This window comes from Musca autumnalis, unplaced genomic scaffold (assembly GCF_047663935.1).
Source record: "Musca autumnalis isolate F117 unplaced genomic scaffold, ASM4766393v1 scaffold_3, whole genome shotgun sequence".
Lineage (NCBI taxonomy): Eukaryota > Metazoa > Arthropoda > Insecta > Diptera > Muscidae > Musca > Musca autumnalis.
Genome location: NW_027411866.1, coordinates 246,066,235 through 246,087,270, shown reverse-complemented (window position 1 = coordinate 246,087,270; position 21,036 = coordinate 246,066,235). Strand labels below are relative to the sequence as shown.

Here is a 21,036-nt window from a genome sequence, read left to right as displayed (position 1 = left end):
ACAATATCCACCACAACATAACTCACCACAACCCCCCCAACCCAACAAACAAAGCAAGGACAAACCAATATGATGGCATTATAAATATAACAACAGTTTTTTTTTTGTAATTTGAAATAAATTAAAGATAATTTTTCTTAATTAAACAATATGGCACATTGTAGACGATGAAGAATAAGATGAAGAAGCAGCACAATCTATTTTGCACTATAAAAACAAAGTATTTTTTATAAATATTTCTATTTAATAATTATTTAAGATTTTATTTAGCAGATAACAAAACAAAGGCAGATAACAACGAAACAAAATGGCAACGATTTGAAAGCGAAATTTCGAATTTTCAGATCGTATACCCAAATAACATGGAGGGAGTAAGAAAAAAAAATAAATTTTTCATTCCTCCTTTGCATATTCTTTGTATTTTATTTATATAAATCTGTAAAGGCTTACATCTTCATAATTAAGTTAAAAAAATGGGAATACCAGGATAATTTATAACTTCACACATACATACATATAATTAACATTAATTATCTTTAGTTTCTTTTTTTATATATAAAAATATCATACAAACGCTGGCAAATGCAATCTCTAATTTTAAAACAGACAGACCCACATACATAAATACATACATAATATAGAAATCAGACTCTCAACCGACAGACAGACACCAATTAGACATTACATTTTTTTTTTTAAAAAACATGTAGTAACGACAACTTCTCAATATATGAGCTTTTTTCTAATATTGTAAGATGTAAATCAAATCGGAAAGCCTTCGGAATCTCTTGATTGCTTTTGTAGTTCATATATTTGGAGAATTTGTCGTTTCTTTTAACATGATTTTATATGATTTTTTGTCTTTTATTATTTTTTTTAAATAGACTGAAGATAAATAATAAAAAATGAAATAAAAAAGGAATTTAGAAATGGTGGAGTTTTTTTATTTGGGTTAAAAAAGTTATTAATTATACCCTCAGGCTTTTAGATAAAAAATGTGCCTCATCGAAATAATGATTTTGGAGCCGAAGAATGTTTGGACGCAATTCGTTTCAAATAATTTAGAGTCGCACAATAATTCATATTATTTTGTCCAAAATTAAACCAAGTTCATACAGCTTGCACAAGACAGGATAAGTTTCAGAAGTTTTGTCGATAATTTGTAAATAAAATGTTATTTAAGTGATATTGCTAGATGCTCCGCTCGAAGTGATACTATATATTTACTACGTATATAAGTGAATCGACTAAAATAAAAAATACAGCTATTTCCCTTTACTCCTTAGAATGTGCACAATAACCCTCAAAGGTAATAACCGAATTGGTCTAAACTTTGCTCATCATATTTCCGAGTATTTCCTTCAGAATTATATCAGGCTCCTTCGGATACCTCCCACACAAAAATTGTTACAAAAGTACAGTGTAAGAGCAGGTCTATGATAGTTTTGATATTTTACAGTAGTTAATTTTCACGGTCCCTATTACGACGGTATAATTGTTTTCGGGTGCAAATCCCCCCTCCGCAGAAAAAGATATGTTAGAAATATGTTTGGATCCAAAGAAATATTTGTTTGGGACTGGTTGCAAACAAATATATGTTTGGATCCAAACATAATTTGTGTCCAAACAAATATATGTTTGCAACATTTTGTAACATATCGTAATTTTATTTGTTTGGGTACCAACATATTTTTTATGTTAGAACATATTTTTTTTGTGGATGGAGAGAGGAAGAGAGTAAGAACAGGGCTCTTGCGCCTGCGGAATGCTGTTTTATAATAAAGAGCTGTATGGCGTAATAGAAGACGGGAGGGTAAAAAAGTTTTTTTTTGCTTTGGTGGTGTGTATGTGGCCAAACACGCGTGTTTCGCGCTTTGTTGTTGTTAACCAACGTAGCAAGCGAAGAGGAAAGTAAAAAAAAATGGTATGAATTATGTCATGGCAGAACTACCAGGTAGTGGTATCACACCAGCTGATCGAATATGAAGAGTCAAATAAATCCCTTTATAAAAAAATTATTTTTGTTGTAATTTCCCCAACAACATAAAGAAAGTTTTGACATAGCATATTCAAAATTTTACGATGCCACTACCTGGGTAATTGTGCCATGGAATTATGTTGTTCCTTTTTCTTCAGTTTTCTAAATACAATCGTTGAATAATGACGGTAAAGTGAGTGAATAAATCAGTGTTTTGTGTTTTCTTAATGAAATGGTGCTTTTTAGTAAATTAAATGCCCAATACATTTTATAATTGGACATTTTATAATTGAATCAAAAAGGTGAATGGAAATATTTAATTGGACAAGGAATAAGTCGTATTTACATATATTGGTAATTACATCAATACATTTTTCATATTTATCATATACATATCGTCACCATAAATGGCCGAAGACGTAACCGACATGAAAATCGAAATTCGTTTTTTGACGTAATCTGATACATAAAGCTAAAATACATGCTCTGGCAAAATTTCAAGCTTCTACGTTCAAAAACAACGATCCTATTCAAGAAATGGCATTTCGAACAAGTAACAAGTAAGAAAACCGTTAAGTTCGGTCGGGCCGAACTTTTTATACCCTCCACCACAAATTTCAGCCATTTCGGTGGATTAATGTGGCCACAACCTTCAAAATACCGAAATTCGGAAGGTATCGTTCTATGGGGGCTATATGATGGCGTGGACCTATACCTAAAAATTTCTGGGGGAAAGTTTTATACGCCTAAAGAAGACTAAATACCAACCATTTCGGTGTGATAATGAGGCTAAAACGTTCAAAATATCGAAAATCGGGAGATATTGTATTATGGGGGCTATATAAACACGTGGACCTATATAAACATTTTATGGTAGAAATGTTTCTTAGCCTCTGGAAACACAAAATACAAAGTTACAACCGATTCTTTGGTCAAATGGGTCAAATACATTCAAAATATATTAAAATGGCGCGTACTTTATATGGGGCCTTATATGGGGGCTATACCAAAACGTGGACCTATATGACCCAACTTTGGTAGGAATATTTTTTGGCCTCTGGAGACACAAAGTACCAAATTACAACCAATTCGGTTGTAAAATGGGCCAAATATCTTAAAAATTCCTTAAAACGACGACGCGTCACGCGTCATTTTGTATGGGGGCTATACGAAAGCGTGGACCTACATAGCCCGCTTTCAATACCAAAAGTCCTACGTAAATATAACATATTTTCCCAAAATTTCATCAACCTACGTCAATCCGTTCGGACGCTAGAGTGATTTCCACAGACGGATAGACGGACGGACATGGCTATATCGATGTAGAATTTCACGCTGATCAAGAATATATATACTTTGTGGGGTCTACAATGATTATTTCGAGTAGTTACAAACGTAGTGACAAACTTAATAAACCCCCAGCCTATGGTGGAGGGTATAAAAGAAGTATCAGTCGGCTTTGCCAACAGAGATATACCCTCAGCCTGTGTATATTGAAACAATTTTTTCCCAAAATAAAGTGAACTTATCCGAAATTTTGTGTGGGAGGTACCGGATGGAGTGGACAAATATAGTCCATACTTGAACCTGATCTATATCTGGTAGATATATTAGGATATGTAAAGTATAGACCAATTCGGCCACTCCCTTCAAGAGTTACCGTACGAAAAAATTTTCCGAACATTTTTGAACTTTTGTGGGGGAGGTACCTGAAGGAGTGGACCGATATGGCTTATCTTCAAACTTAAACTATGTTTGGACAAAATATTATTAAGGCCGTATTTTGGGACAGAATCGGCAGATCGTTCGAAAGTTGTCTTGCGCTCCAACCACCTCACACGGTGTCATAGGGTTTTTTTGCAACTTTCATGCTATTTTCTCAGGAAGTATGGACATGCCCCTGATGAAACTTGTACCGTCGTATGGAGGGCAGTGAATACTAGTTGCTAAAACAAAAAACCAAACCGATTCGAGATATGGCCCTAAACTGGACTTTTCCGAAATGTTGTGTGGGAGATACCCGAAGGAGTGGACCTATTGAGACCATATTGAAACCTCATATAACTCTGGTAGAAAGTTTACGCTACACAAAGTATACCAAATCGGTCACTGCCTTCAAGAGTTATCGTGCGCACAAACTTTCCGAACATTTTCGAACTTTTGTGGGGGAGGTACCGGAAGGAGTGGACCGATGTAGCTCATGTTCGAACTTAAACTAAGTTTGGGCAAAATATTACGAAAGCCAAAATTTGAACCGAATCGGTTCATCCGTTCGAGAGTTATCGTGCGCTCCAGCCAGCAGGACAGACAGACAGACGGACGGACATGGCTAGATCGACTCCAAATTGTCTGAAACACATTTCGTCCAAACATACTTGGGGTCTAAAACCATTATTTCGATGAGGCACATTTTCATCGTATCAGCCTAAAGGCTGAGGGTATAAAAACATCATCAATACACTGTGAGAAATAAAATGATGCCTAAAGCTAGGTACACATTGTCAGTTTTGCATGTCGATATTTCGCAATTATCGATAACTGTCAAACCGTCCAGCAACCACAAAACATTTTGCGGTTGCACGATGAATGACAAAAATGAACAGCCACACTAGCAAGCAACAACAAAGCTGTCATTCAAAACTGACAATGTGTACCCAGCTTTAGGCATTATTTTATTTCTCACAGTGTATTGATGCTGTTTTTATACCCTCAGCCTTTAGGCTAAAGAGGGTATTTACACTTTGATACGACCAAAAATGTGCCTCATCGAAATAATGGTTTTAGACCCCAAGTATGTTTGTACGATATCCGTTTCAGACAATTTTGAGTAGATCTAGCAATGTCCGTCCGTCTGTCTGTCTGTCTGTCTGGCAGGCTGGTGCGCACGATAACTCTCGAACGGATCAATCGATTCGGTTCAAATTTTGGGTATCGAAATATTTTGTCCAGATTCGATTTAAGTTCGAAGATGGGCCATATAGGTCCACTCCTTCAGGTACCTCCCCCACAAATGTTCAAAAATTGTTGCAAAACTTGTGCGCACGATAACTCTTGTAGGGAATAACCGATTTGGTCCATACTTTGCACATCGTGTAATATCTACCAAACATAGATGAGGTTTCAATATGGACTCAATCGGTCCATTACTTCGGGTACCTCCCACACAAAATTTCGGAAAAGTTTAGTTTAGGACCTGGTCTCGAATCGCTTTGATTTTTGTTTACGCAGGTTGTATTCGCTGTCCTCTATACGACGCTGTAAATTTCATTAGGGGCAAGTCCATACTTCCTGAGAAAATAGCCTGAAAGTTACAAAAAACCCTATGACACCGTATGTAGTGGTTGGAGCGCAATATAACTTTCGAACGGATCTGTCGATTCGGTCCAAAATTTGGCTTTCGTAATATTTTGTCCAAACTTAGTTCAAGTTCAAAGATGGATTATATCGGTCCACTCCTTCCGGTACCTCCCCCACAAAAGTTCGAAAATGTTCGGAAAATTTGTGCGTGCGATAACTCTTGAAGGAAGTAACCGATTTGGTCCATACATTGCACATTATGAAATTTCTACCAGACTTATATGAGGTTCCAATATGGACTCAATCGGTAAACTCCTCCGAGTACCTCCCACACAAAATTTCGGAAAAGTTCAGTTTAGGACCTGCTCTCGAATCGCCTTGGTTTTTGTTGTAACATTTTGTATTCACTGTCCCCTATACGAAGATACAAGTTTCCTCAGGGGCAAGTCCATACTTCCTGAAAAAATAGCCTAAAAGTTGAAAAACAAACCCTATGACACCATGTTTATGGGTGGAAGCGCAAGATAATTCTCGAACGGAAATGCTGATTCCGGCCAAAATTTGGCCTTCGTAATAGTGTTTCCAAACTTAGTTTAAGTTCGTAGATAAGCCATATCGGTCGACTCCTTCAGGTACCTACCCCACAAAAGTTCAAAAATATTCGGAAAAAATGTGCGCACGATAACTCTTGATGGGAGTGTCGATTTGGTCCATACTTTACACATTCTCATAATATCTACCAGATATAGATCAGGTTCGAATATGGAATATGGTGTGGACAAATATCCACTCCATCCCGTAACTCCCACACACAATTTTGGATAAGTTCACTTTAAGACCTGCTATTGAATCACTTTGATTTTTGTTGAAGCAACTTACATTCGCTTCCTCAATTACGATGGTAAAAGTTGTTTCAGGGGCAAGTCATACTTCTTGAGAAAACAGTCCGAAGGGTGTAAAAACCCCCTATGGCACCCCATGGTCCATTCCTTTAAGTACCTTTTCCGAAAAATTTTTGAACTTTAATCCTAATCAACATTTTTGTCGGTTCATACGAAACCCTCTAAATACATAAGTTTTTTTTGTGAAAAATGTGTTTCAATTTGCACAGGCTGAGGGTATATCTCTGTCGGCAAAGCCGACTGATATTTTTTAACTTGTTTAAATATATTTTTTGTAAGTACAAGCGCTATTATTTAAAAAAAATGTAAATACTTAAAATTTTGTAAGTAACTCGATTTTTCACGAATCCATTGAGAATTTTCATAAGTATTTTTCCATCATCGCAAAGGGTAACAATCTTAGCTTTATTCCTTTACGTTACAGTTTCTTAAAGTTTTACCACTTTTACTAATTTTAACGGAAAGCTTTCCTTAACCCAAAAAAAGTAGTAAAACTTGAAGCACAGTTTAAGAGAGAAGTGCCAGTTTGGAGCTATAATATTCCTGTTATTTGCAAAAATACGAAGTAAATATAAAGAAAAAATAAAAATCATATTTATTAATTTTGTTCAGCTTATTGACCTCTTCGTATTTTAGCAAATAGCTAAACAATAAGCTAAACAAAATTAATAAATAACAAGAATATTTGGCCAAAAACAAAACAACAAAAAATCATATTATTCTAATTTGATTTTTTTATGGTTTTATAGAAAAAAAAAATGTTTGAGTTCTCTGTCTTTTTCGTCAAATTTTCACCCAATAGTGAAGATATTCCGTTGCAACCAAATGTTGGCTTATAGTTTTCCTAATAGCGAACATTTTTAGATCATTATATAAATTAAAATAATGTTAAAGTAAATATTACAACACTCGAAACTCATAGAAACCGCGTAATAGTGGAAATGACATGATTCGCATCCGATTTTCCAAAATAGCGAATCAATCCCTTTTATTTGATATACACTTTGTGAAATTCAAAATCAGTTGCACCTTAGGGTGCAAAAAATCTGTAAAATGCCCATAATTTCCACGAAGTACATTTGCATTTTATGCGCATCCCATTGATCACCATTAAAAATACGTCATTCTATGTCATTTCAGTGCGATCCATCAAGAAAAGTGGATGTAGCATCGCACTCAATTTTTAAAAAAATCTATTAAATCTCCGGATTCGCGAACGTTTCAAACAGGCGTTTCGCTCTATTGATCTAAGTAGGAATGACACATACACGTTTATTTACGAATTGAGTATCCGATTTGGCCAAAACTTTCCAAATCATTCACCCTTATTACGGTTGGCGTTGTCGCGTCCAAAATTGCAAGCTGACGTGTCGTAACGTCTAATTGGTATTACGTATGTTTTTGAACAAAAAAGCAAAAATTTCAATTTTTAAAGAATTCTTTTGGTAACAAACTTAATTAGAATTATTAGTAGATCATTTTTAAACTTTTAATTCAGAAGAAAAAAATAACCCTATAGTTTTTACAATCAAAATAAGTGTATGGCGTAGTCGTTTTTGTGGTCGTTGGCGTAGTCGTTGTCGTAGGGATATTTTTGGTACCACGTAACATTTACGACAACGACAATTTTTTTCTCATACAAAATTTAAAAAATATATACTTTTTAATTGTAAAACAATTCGTTTGAACTCATCTTTTGAGCAAGAACTGAGAAATTTACATAGTATCAATCGTTATATGAGGACTCTAACAGATTTTCAATAGAAAGTATGCAAATGAATCAAAGTAGTAAAATTTGTATTTATTATAGTTATTTTTCAATATATTTTAATAATCATTGCCAAAAAATTCTTTTGAAATTAATTTGTTTTTATTTTTATATGCTGTCGTTTACAAAATCGGTCACGACTCTTTCCTCGTATTTCAACGCCATACGTAATACCAATTTGTCGTGTTACGCCATACGTAATACCGATTTGTCGTATCAAAAAAATAAATGTTGTATTTACACCAAGAAATGCGTTCTGGGAATTACAAATGTATTTCTTTCGATTTTGTAAGGATATAAAATGCTATAAAAGACAAACATGTCGTTGTATATAATTTTTCATCATATAAAAATGTATCTTACGACTACGCCAACGTCTACGTTACTTGAACGTCTACGTCTACGCCAACCGTAATAAGGGTGATTATATTTATTCCAAACTTACATTATCCATGAAATGTCTATATCTATCGAACAACCCCTTCGGATGCCTCCTTCACATAAGATTCATTTTGAAATGTTCACCTCGGGTTATCACCACAACACTGAAGTTAAACATCGGAAAGCAGCATTCACAACAGATAACCGTGGTCTCCCGGCACGGAGGTGAACCCCGGACCATTGATCTGTTCCGCTTGCCAGATCCGTATCCACCACATGCAAGTATAGGTGAGATGTAATGGATATAGGGCGTTGATGCACTTCCGAGAGTGCTCTGGTCTTAGTCGCACCCGATTTTTCGTCGTCGGTATACGAGCCACCCCAACAACAAACGCAGCATCTTACACCACAAGTTGTTCAGCGTCCCGGAAATGCATCACTCCTGCAATTCAATTGCAATGGTCTCCGCAATAAAGTCTGCGAAATTGTGGATTTTATGAATCAGAAAAACATCATGGCCGCGATCCAGGAAACAAAGCTCTCCGTCACCTGTAGCTTGCAACGTTGCGAAAGGATCGTACAAAAAAGCGGAGGAGGACTTGCCTTCCTAATACACCAGTCTGTCGAGTACAGAACTACGTGTACATACTGCCGATAAATAGTTGTGACCTGGGTTATATGTCCGATGTTATTTCGCTCTTAGGGGGGGCAATAGCCGTATGATGCTAGGGGACTTCAATGCCCTTTATGAGTTTTGGCATTAAGTTTTTTTTGTTAAATTGCGGAGGGGCGGGGAACCTCCCCCATGCCCTACTTCTTTAATATGTTATATACCACCGTGGTGCAATGTCATGTACACCCGCCTTGCACACTAAAGGTCGTGGGTTCGATTCCCCGGCCAGGCACCATCAAAAATTTCAACGGTGGCAAAATTACTCCTCAGTAGTGTTGGCGACATTTCCTGAGTATTTCAGCCATGTAAAACTTCTCTACAAGTGTTGTCTTAGGACACGCCGTTCGGACTCTGCAATAAACAGTAGGTCCCTTATCATTGAGCTAATATGAATCGGGGAGCACTAATTGATATGAGAGAAGTCTCCCTTGTCCCGAATGGGACAATTATTATATATATAAAAATGGGCGGAATTTGCCCCGCCTATTTTGGTTACTTTCCGACGTAAACTTTAAAAACGCTGATACACGTGTCTCATATTTTTAGCTCTACTTTCATAATGCACTCAGTTTTTCCCATCATTTTGAAAAAAATTGAATTTTTTGCACAGTGTAATTGATGACTTAAGGTAACATAAAACTGTTTCAAGGGTCGGCTAGTTTTATCTTCTTCTTCTTCATTTGCCGATCCGTATTCGGATTTTGGCGATCATACAATTACAAATTGAATATTTTAGATATATATAATATGTATTGTGTAAATTTATTCTGCAATGGTGAGTTCCCTATTTCTCGCAACATTGATAAGGTTCCTTTCATCTGGTGTATTTGTCCAATCTAGAATATTTTTTATTCAGGATATTTCTCTTCTTCCTCTTGGTCTTTTTCCCTCAATTTGGCATTTAATTATGTTCTGGATGACTGGGTATTTTTCGTTTCTCATTATATGTCCTAAATAAGACGTTTTCCTATTTTTATGGTGTCAAGAAGCTGTCGTTCTGTGTGCATTCCATGGAATTTTCAGAGTTCTGCGATTAATCCATATTTCAAATGCGTTCAATTTATTTTCGTCCGTTGATTTTATTGTCCATGTTTCGGCAGCATAAAGTAAAGTTGACCATATGTAGCATTTAATAAATCGCATTTTCGTTGCAATGTTAATGTCATGACTTGTTAGTGTTTTAAGATATTTGAAAAAAAAATTGTCTGGCTACTTCAATTCGGCACATTACACAGTGGTCCCACTTGTATGGAAAAGAGGGCCAAAAATAGTTCTAATCGAGCTACCGCCTTTAAATTTTAAACGTAGGTTCATAACAAGCCAAAAAGATAGAAAACGATTTTTAGTGGGTGTAGGTCCATATTTGGGTATAGCCCCCATAGAAAGGTACAGCCCGATTTGTGGTATTTTGACGATTTTAGCCAAATTAAACAACCGATTTGGATGTTATTTTGAATTTTGAGTTCTGAGTGAATAAACTACCTCCTTGCAAAACATATTCAATATAGGTATAGCCGCCATATAAATGTACCCTCAGATTTTCGGTATTTTGACAATTTTATCGAAATTTTCCAACTGATTTGACTGTAATTTGACATTTTGAGTTCTGAGTGAACCATGCAAAAAATGGCCAATATCGGTCTACGCTTAGGTATAGCCCCCATATAAACGTACCTCCCGAAATTTTGACAATTTTACCCACATTTTGCAACCGATTTGGCTGTAATTTTGCATTTTGGGTTCTGAGTGAGCAATATGCCTCCTTGCCAAAAATGTTTAATATAGGTCGACGTTTAGGTATAGCTCCCATATAAACGTATCTTCCGATTTTCGGAATTTGGACGCAGCTGGACTTTTTTAATCGTAAACTAGAGACTTTCCCCTGCATTCTTCAAAAAATTTCGAGACTCACAAATGCTCACAACATTAGTAAGACTCAACATAAATTAATAGTAATTATATTAAAAATATCAGAAAAATTCATTTATTTTTAATGAAGTTAGAAAACGAATTATGAATTAGTTTTTTCGTAAAAACATTGCAAATGCCATCACCTATAAGTTTCATTTTGAAAATTGCACATTTACCTCTCCAATGCTTTGCGGATGTATTTTTCGTTTTTAAGGCCTCACAAATAAATCACAACTTCTTCGACTTAACTTGGCGTATAACCGCTGTAAATTTACAAAAATAAAGCTGGATGTTAAAAATTTGATATGTTTAGAGAATATTTATTTCAATCCCAATAAAATTTGTCGCCTTCAATTTTTCGATTTTTGTCCACGGGCGGAACCACTGTGCATTATTTCCACTGACGTCATTTTTTATTTTGAGCGATGTGCTGTTTTGGTAATTTTTTCTACTTATTATCATATATTTCGTCTTCTAAATGTTTATTTTTAGACCGTATAATTCGGCTAGTTTTATATAATTATTTTATTTATTTTAGCTAGCAGCCAAATCGTCAAATTGATTATTAAATAATTTTTTTTTTTTAATTTTTACCAATGACTCAAAATTATTAAATATTACGCACTGGATTTTCTAATTAATTAACAAACCGCAAAACTAATAATGTGAAATAATTTCACTGCTAATAATTATTTCTCAACCGTAAGATTGCAAAATTTCCAAGCAGTAAGTTTTTAAAATTTATGGCCGTTTTAATAGTAATTAAAACGGATATTAAGTCTTTTTAATGTACTAAAACTAAACCTCATTGTTGGCTTAATTTAAATAATTGTATTGTAGTCAGAATGAACACTTCATTACAATGCAATTACTTGTCGAGTATATTTCAGACACATTGGACCAAGAGATTTAAAATATATTAATAATGTGACAGTTTTTGGGATTCACTGAAGCCCTTGTAAACAAACAAATGTTACATTTTTATTTTCTGGTACAAGTTGGCTCACATATTTTAGAACAAAAATTAGATTTTGATCAATAAAAGTGAAATGTGAAACACTGTAGGCCTTTAAAAAAACAAATATAATGCATTCAATTGCATTCGGCTATAACCATTGTACTATTGTTCAGAGATAATGCTAATAACATGATTTCCAATATTATTCATACTGAAATAAACAATAATTTGAAATATTGAAGATTTGAATATCTACTCAAAGAGGGATTTAAAAGTTGTTCATTAAATATGATAATGATAAATTACATATATTTTGCGAAATATTTTTGTTGGGGATTTATAGATATTTTGTTCCCAAATGAACAAAAGATAACCAAATCAATTAAAAGACATATACGTGCTTTAAAAATAAATTTGATTTTATTTTTTAAGTCCCTTAGTGTGTCCCACAATATGACTCCTACTTCTTTGTTCACAGCTGTTTTATTTTAATTTCACAAATGAATTTTACACTGAATTTAAGAAAATCGACTTACCTTTTTAATAAACATTTGACAAACAATTATACCCAATGACCACCAATCAACGGAGTGGGTGTAGGGTTCACCCCTTAAAATTTCCGGAGCTGTAACAAAACAAAAAAAGAAAGAACTAATTTACTTACCTGCAAAACAAACGAAAAAAATAACAAGAAGAGAAAGAATATAACATAAAAGGGAAACTAAACTAAGTAGAGAGAGAAGAAGGCCACTAGCTACCCATATAAAGAAAAAAGGAAACACATGGAAGTTTATAATTTTTAAAATTGTTTTTTTGATTTAATATTTTCTTTTCAGTTGTTGTTGGTTGTTTTGTTTTTGTTGTTTTTAACTATACAGAGAATATTTACACAGCATTTCATTTATTCATAAAATTAATAATTAATTTTTTAGATATATAATTAATTAATAAATTTTCATATGGTTTTACTTAAAAACTACACTACACTAAAACACTAAATTACTAAAATTAGAAAAAATCACTTTTATTTAATTTGTTAATTTGTTTATATGTATAACATTGTTATATATAATTTTGTTTTAACCCATTTTTTTTTTGTTTCTTTTAATGTGAGGAGGGTATATATTTGTATGGTTTTAATTTTATCATTATCCAGGTTAAAGTGTGGACTGTTTTTGTAAGAGTTGTTGTTGTTTTTGTTTATTTTATAATTATTTAGATTTATAGATTTTCTTGTTAAGCAAATCACATTGAAATATATTTATAAGTTCTTTTTTTCTTTTCTTTTTTCATAAATATTCTAATATAGATTTCTTTGTTGAAAAAGTTTTAAAACTAAAAATAAATTTAGTGCACAAAGTGACAAATAATAATTTTTAAAATATGTATATATAAATGTTAACATATCAATTTGCCAATTTCGTTCATTATTTTTTAAATAATATTTTGTTTTCTTTTTAAAAAATTTAAATAAATCCTACTTAAACTAAATTTCTAATAAAAAAGTATTTATACATGTAAATGTATTATATTCATTAAATATATATTTTAGTAGTTAATGTATAATTATTATCACTACTAAAATTTGAAAGATCATTTTCCATAGTTGCTTTTTTGCTTTTGTTTTTCTTTTATTTTTAATTATTCTTTGCACTTAAATTACTAAACATTTGAAATATAAATCACAATATATTTGTTGTTGTTTTACTTTTTTTAATATATATGTTTACTATTCGTATTGTTTTGTTACAATATTTTGATTCCTATACATGTGTTACTTCTGTGTATGTATGTATGATTTCTGGGGATGTTTGTTAGAATTATTTGTTACTATTTTTATAGTCATTTTTCGTTAAGAATTGAAAGCTATGCCAAATCGGTCCTGTTAGAAATAGGTTTGGAGATGTTAGTATTTATTCCAATTGAAAAGGTTTTGTAATTTTATAAACATTTCATTAATTTATATAAAACATTCTAGAGACCGAGCAAAATTGACCATCTATTCTCCATTCAGTTAGGGAAACATGAAACTCTTTCAACACGGCGAACTTCTTTAAAACGCAGAGAGTGGAGACGAAGAATTCCTACTTTATAGAGAAAATTTCTTCATAAGGAGACTATTTTGAGGCTATTCATATTTAAAAAAAAAATCGTTGTAGAGAAGTCCTTTTGTAATTTAATTGTACATTGTTAAAACATCACATTTTTAGATTTGATAAAATGTGTGCCGCCGTAGTGTAATGGTAAGCACACCCGCTTGGGACACTGTATGTCCGTGTTTGATTTCCAGGCGGCACGACATCACATTTTCAACGATGACATATTTCCTGAATATTTCACTCATGTAAAATTTCTTCATAAATAGTGTCTTAAAATATGCCGTTCGGACTCGGTGATAAAAAGACCATTTTTATGTTATGAAACTTTAGAGCATTTTCTTTTAAAATGTTAGAAAAATGGAGACAACTTTTGGAGTTGAGTATGCCTATGCAGTTTTTAAATGTTATGGCAACGTGAATCCGCTTACGTCAACGCTTCTATGCATACACTAAACTCGTATTTTTTCCTTTCTTAGTCGAGTTCGATTCCTTGGTCTTTGGGAACACCACTCAAGTGACTTAGTGGTTAAACAAAAGACATTCTTCAAAGGTAAGACCAATCTCACCAACCTATTATTAGGCATTCAGGTATATCAGCAAAGGTCTTCATGATCTAGAGAAGATATAATAGAGAACCTCCAGATCAACAGACGTAACTACAAGAGCTAATCCTATAAATGCCGTTTCGGAGATCACTCACCATCCATGGCAACGGATGGACAGAAGCTAACGCGACAAACGATAGTCGTTTTGGGGCAAGTAAGATCCAATTGGCGAAGCTGCCTCAATACATATTGCGCCAAGATCATCATTTAATGATACACTATACCTGTTCAATTTTCCATCCAAACTAACTCCTATTTCGTTATGGAGAAATCTTATTCGGGTGGTGTCTTTTTGAACTTGGAGTTGGAAACAGCCACGTACCCGAAGAAAAAAAGTTAACACAATACTTCTGTAGGTATTTTAGCAGTTGGGTAAATTTTCCAGAATGGAAATGGCCAAGACGAGTCCTTAAACTGCATTTTTTTCCAAACTTTGGGTAGGGTGTACCCTAGAGTTGTGTAGTTCCGGAACGAACTAGTTCCAAGGAACTATTCCGGACAAGGAACTATTCGAACTATATCCAGTTCTTGCGTTTATATAGTTCCTTTTGTTCTTTTCGTTCCTTCAATTTAAAGCCTACGTCGTCGTTGCTGTTTTTTCGCTGCAATTTATTTTTATGTCACTCATCCACCAAACCATGAAAACATTTCGGTCTCGGAACTATTTGGAACAAACGAAACAAAAAGAGCGACGAAAGAGGAAGATTCGTTGAACTATTTTGGTCTCGGAACTATTTGGAACGAAAAGAACGATGAAAGAGAAAGATTCGTTGAACTATATCGGCCTCGGAACTATTTGGTACTATGGAACTCGAATTGGTAGAGGAACATCCATGTTGCTGTCTGGTTTAACGGATACTACGAGAAGATACCTTGCCCAACACAAATGTTGTGTCTTGATTTCCCTCGACCTAGAAAAAGCCTTTGATCAAGTTGATTATTATCACTTGGTTAAAAAACTTAGCAGTATTTATAATTTCAATAGGACCGCTTGCAAGTTGTTATACTCCTATCTTTGTGATAGGAAACAGTTTGTATATCTTAAAAACTGTTCATCTAATGTTCTTGCCGTTAAGAGCGGGGTTCCTCAAGGATCCGTTTTAGGCCCTCTTTTATTCATTCTATATTTAAACGACTTATATACGTATTTGGATAGCTGGTGTACTCCTTATGCTTATGCGGATGATGTGCAGTTGCTTTTTGCGGGTGATTACAAATACATTAATGTACTGCAATCGAAAGTTGACCTTGTTTTAAACAAGCTTAGTGATTGGATGTTAAATAATCACCTTTGTGTAAACCCTGCTAAAACTACTGCAATGTTATTCTCAAACAGAGACCTTCCTAGCTTGCAATTAAAATATAGGGGAGTGAATATAGAATTTGTTCATCATATGAAATGTTTAGGGGTAGTATTGGATGACAAACTTACGTTTGAATACCACATAGACACGGTGGTTGCGCATACGAATTTTGCCCTTCGGCAGTTGTACAATACAGATTTAGTGTTGCCCCGTACTGAAAAGAAGAGACTAATTCATGCCCTTATTATGCCTAACATTCTGTACTGTCTGGAAGTATTTTCGGGTACGGATGCAAGGCAGCTGTCAAAACTGCAACTTGTTTTTAATAGAGTAGTGCGATATCTATATTCTCGACGTCTTTTTGACCACATTTCCCCCTGTGTTAATTCTTTTTTAGGCTGTTCCTTTCAATCATTTGTAAACTATAGACTATTGTTACTGTTTTACAAGATATACAAACAACAACATCCACAGTTTATAACAAACTACTTTAATTTCTTTAATTCGATTCGATTGAATCAACTAATCATACCCGTAGTTGGACCTTATATGAATGAATCTTTTGCAGTTAGAGTAGCTAGGCTGTTTAATATACTTCCGAATAGTCTTAAAGTTTTTTGCTACTCGTACTCTACTTATAAAAGAAAGCTTCTTCAACATTTTGCTGAAATTGAAATGAATAATTGATGTTTCATTTTTAGCTTATTTTCCACTCGTCACGTCGACTAAACTGATTATCTGTATATTATGTGCTTCTTTTTTGCGAAAATTGTTATAAATATTTTCCACTATGAGTAGGCAATAAACCGAGTAGCTATGAAATAATTGGAGTAGCTACGATGTAATGAAGAACTTTCTAAAAAAAAAAAAAAAAAAAAACGGAAGAGCAAACCGTAATTAAAGTAATTAGATCTCCAATTTCTAGCTTTAACAACTTTTTTCCCTGCACGAAAATTGATTGTCATTTACATACATACCACATCATAAACATTAAATTTTTTATATTGTATTATTAATTTGTATTCAATTTACAAGTTGCTTTAACATTGGAGTAGCTATGATGTAATGAAGAATTTTTTCTAGCTTTAACCAGTTTTTATCACTGCGCGAAAACTTATTATCATTTGCATACCACATCATACATCTCTTAATGATCATTTCATAATTTAACTAATAACTTATACGATATACTTATTATCAATCTGTTGCTTTAAAATTGGAGTAGCTATGACGTAATGAAGAATTTAAAAAAAAAAAATTAAAGAATATAATTGTAACCAAAATAATTAGATCTCCAATTTCTAGGTTTAAGATGAATTATATATATGAAATTGTTTTTAGAGTAGCTATGATATCTAGGTGGATTCTTTGTAATTATATAAATTGGCCTCAAAATTGGCTTCAATTGCAAAGCAAATAAATAAATAAATAAAATAAATAACTATATTAAGGAACTAGTTCCTTTTGGGAAATGGAACTAGAAGGATCGATCCGCTCGGGGAACTAAATTGCCCAACTCTAGTGTATCCGTAGGAGTGTAGTACATATTCGGACCTAATATAAATCTGTAGGAAATAATACGATTTACAAAGTTTGAGCTAAATCGATTCCTCTCTTAAAAGGTTATTTTACACATTAGCCAGTTTAGGTGGTGCCGGCAGGATTTTCTGGACCTTTTTGGGTCATTATCTCAGGAAGTATGGAAAAATAAAACGTCGTAATAGGGGCCGCAAGTGCAACCAGTTGCACCACAAATCAATAAGATCAGAGAGGAGTTGTTCAACTATACTTTTTCCACATTTTGTGTTGGAGGTACCCAAATGAATGGACCGATATAGTCCATATTAGAACCCGATCTATGCCTGAAAGTAATATTACCAATAGCAAAGTTTGGCTCAATTCGGTTACTCCCTCCTAGAGTTATCATGCCCACAATCTTGGCGAAAAATGTTGAACCTTTGTGCGGGAGGTACCGGAAGGAGTGGACCGATATGGTCTATCTTCGAACTTAAACTAAGTTTGGACAAAATATTGAAAGACCCAAAATTTGAACAAAATATGTTGATCCGTTCGAGAGTTATCGTGCACTCCAACTACGACACATGCCATTATATGGGTTGTTTGCAGTTTTCGTGCTGATTTCTGAGGATATATAGACTTGCTCCTGAAAAAAAATTATATCGTCGTAATGGGGATAGTGAATACAAGTGGCCGCAACAAAAATCAAAGCGATTCGAGAGCAGGCCTTAAACTGCACTTAAGCAAAATTTTGTGTGGGAGGTACCCGAAGGAGTGGACCAATATGGTCCATATTGGAACCTCATCTATGTCTGGTAGAAATGTCACGATGTGCAAAATATGGACTAATTCGGTTACTCCCTTCGAGAGTTATCGTGCGGACAATTTGTCCGAACATTTTTGAACTTTTGTGGGGGAGGTACCTGAAGGAGTGGACCGATATGGCCCATCTTCGAACTTAAATCAAATCTGGACAAAATATTTCGATACCCAAAATTTCGAGAGTTATCGTGCGCACCAGCCAGCCAGATATTGTTAGATCGACTCAAAATTGTCTGAAACGGGGTCTAAAACCATTATTTCGATGAGGCACATTTTTGGTCATATCAAAGAGTATATACCCTCTTTAGCCTAAAGGCTGTGGGTATAAAAAGGGCATAGCTGCACTTTTATGCCGGAGGTGTTTGAAAGAGGGACCCTAAATATTGAGACATTTGGGGAAGTATTTGCTTCCCGTTGATAAAATTATTCTGATGTAGCCAACATCGCCATGAGGCCCTATGCTCCACAGGGAGTGAAGGATAACAGAAGAAGAGCCAACATCGCAAGGACAAATTTCAACTACATCCGAGACTGAATTTAAACCCAAGGGTGTTGAACTGGAGGAGGAACCTGAATGAATGAATGAATTAATGCTCTGTTAGTCAGATCATCGGTGCTGAGAGTTAAACGGTTCCCATATGCTTGAGCATTACTCCCCCCTGAATTTTCGGAACGAAGATTACCTTAAGTAAATTTAGACATGTCATTTTATAAAGTTTTCGGGTCATCATGTCAGGATACATGGGCTTACACACGAAAAACTTTACGCCTTTGTAATTAGAACCATAAGGGTTAATCATCCCTAAAAATTTCTAATTTCTTTCCTCAAAAAGCTCTTAAGCGGCACTTTTGTGAAAATTTCGAACTTTTGTAAGGGAGATACTCGAAGGAATTGTGTGATATAGTTCATCTTCAAAGTTCATTTAAGTTTGAAAAATACATTACGATTTGAAAACTTCGGACAGGGCAGGCACTCCTTACGATTGTTATTGTGCCCTCCAGTCATTTTGCTACAGCTTTTATTAGGATTTTTTAGAGTTGTCGTGTCATTTGGTCAGATAGAATGGACTTGCCCGCGAAAAAAATTATATCGAAAGCAGAGAAAGCTAAACTTCAAAACGATTCTCGAACAGTCCATAAACTACACTTAACCCAGATAAAGCCACTGGTCGTTTAAACGCCACAAAAAATGGTACCAAAAATTGACGTAAAACTCTGGTTTTTTTCGAATATTTTTGTGGAGTTTTTTGCATTTTGTTACAGTACTGTCTGTTATCTGTCATTTCACGCTTATAAAGTTTAATTTGACTTATGCATTTCCACAGAATTGGCCTAAAACCCAAGCTATTCAAAAATATATAATATATTTTTCATAAACAATTTTAAGTTTTCTTGCAAAAAAATTCTCGGCGCTAAGTGGGTTAAGCAATAATGTTGAATTTTGTAATGGTACCAGAAGGTTTCCGAAGTTGATCTAAGTTTGGAAGAAATTTTACCATGTATAACATTAGGGCCACGCATCCTTCAAGACTTTGTGAACGGACATTGCAGATTGACTTCAATTTGTCTGAAAAGGATTTGTTAACACGTGAAGTCTTAAACCATTTACCATCTTTCGCCATAAGGCAGAGTGTAGTCTTCCACTTATCAGGAAATAAAATAAAAAAATATTCCCACGAACATCTCCAAAGATACCAGGAAAACTCGATTTTATTGTATATCCCCGAGCTTAACTGACGCTTTAAGTATAGTTCGACAACATTTATAGAGAAGTTTTTTTATGGCCGAAATGAGGCTAGCATAGACACCTTAGGTATGTTTTACATGTACAAAGTACATATGAAATGCTGGCGGCATTTCGTGGAGGGGTTTAAGCATAAGCGAAAAATTTAATGTTGCTGTCAAGAATAAAACCACAAACTTTCATTGTTTAAGGCGAGTATGCCAAACCTGTCCCTCGGACACACTAATCGATGAATAACATGTACATAGTTTTTACGTCGAGCCCGAAGATCGCCAGATGAATAGAAACTTACATGGGGTGTAATACTCGAGAAAAGGGCTAATTTAAGAAGGTTATGTTGTCATGTCGGAGGGTAGATTTTAGACCAATTTTAATTTGTCGCTTAAAATTATTGCAGCTGACAAACAAGGGACATTGCTAAAACAACTTATAAAGGTTATTTCATTTGAGGCACATTTTTGGACGTATCAGAGATGCGCGTTTAATAACCTCCAACAAAACTCAGACATAGACATTTCGACACGTCCTTGTTGCCTTTGTTACTTTTCATTTGTAGGTAATTAGATTGCTGTGTTAATAGTAACGGCTTTGCAACGCGCCACAATGCAAGCATCTCTTTAATAATTTTCTTCATGGCATTTCCCGTTGAGGGTGTAGCCGAATTCGATGTTGATGAGACACATTTGAATTGATACGATTGTGCATAAGGATATGTGGTATCAAATATTAAATCGAGCTCACTTTGACTTGTTGTCTTAGTTGCATCGACATAATTCAATTCATTTTTGACCGCACCAAAAGGACACTCGTTTATTTTATTCGAAAAACTAGGGTCATGACTGCGTCTTCTCTAATTTAGCCTGAATATGAAGTAAAAACACAATAATAGGTGCAATAACCCCCAACAAAACTCAGACCCTTAGACCCGAATAAACTGGATAAAATTAAACATATTATACACAACAACCTCTCTCATATCAGACATAGCATTGGAATATAAACATTCGATGTCTTAAAAATTTTATTAATGACATCAATGAAATATTTTGTACAGAATTGGAGTTATGGTTGAGAGA

At 34.3% G+C, this 21,036-nt stretch overlaps 1 protein-coding gene across 8 annotated transcripts in view; it reads right to left on the bottom strand.

The window, feature by feature from the left end:
- The window catches only part of LOC141399242 (autophagy-related protein 101-like), a 260,658-nt gene that overhangs the window by 184,342 nt on the left and 55,280 nt on the right, over positions 1-21,036 (bottom strand). For all 8 annotated transcript variants that reach the window (XM_073977614.1, XM_073977615.1, XM_073977613.1 and 5 more), the window contains one exon: positions 12,405-12,493. In XM_073977614.1, coding sequence (XP_073833715.1) covers positions 12,405-12,493 — 89 coding nt within the window. The remainder of the gene's footprint in view (positions 1-12,404; positions 12,494-21,036) is intronic.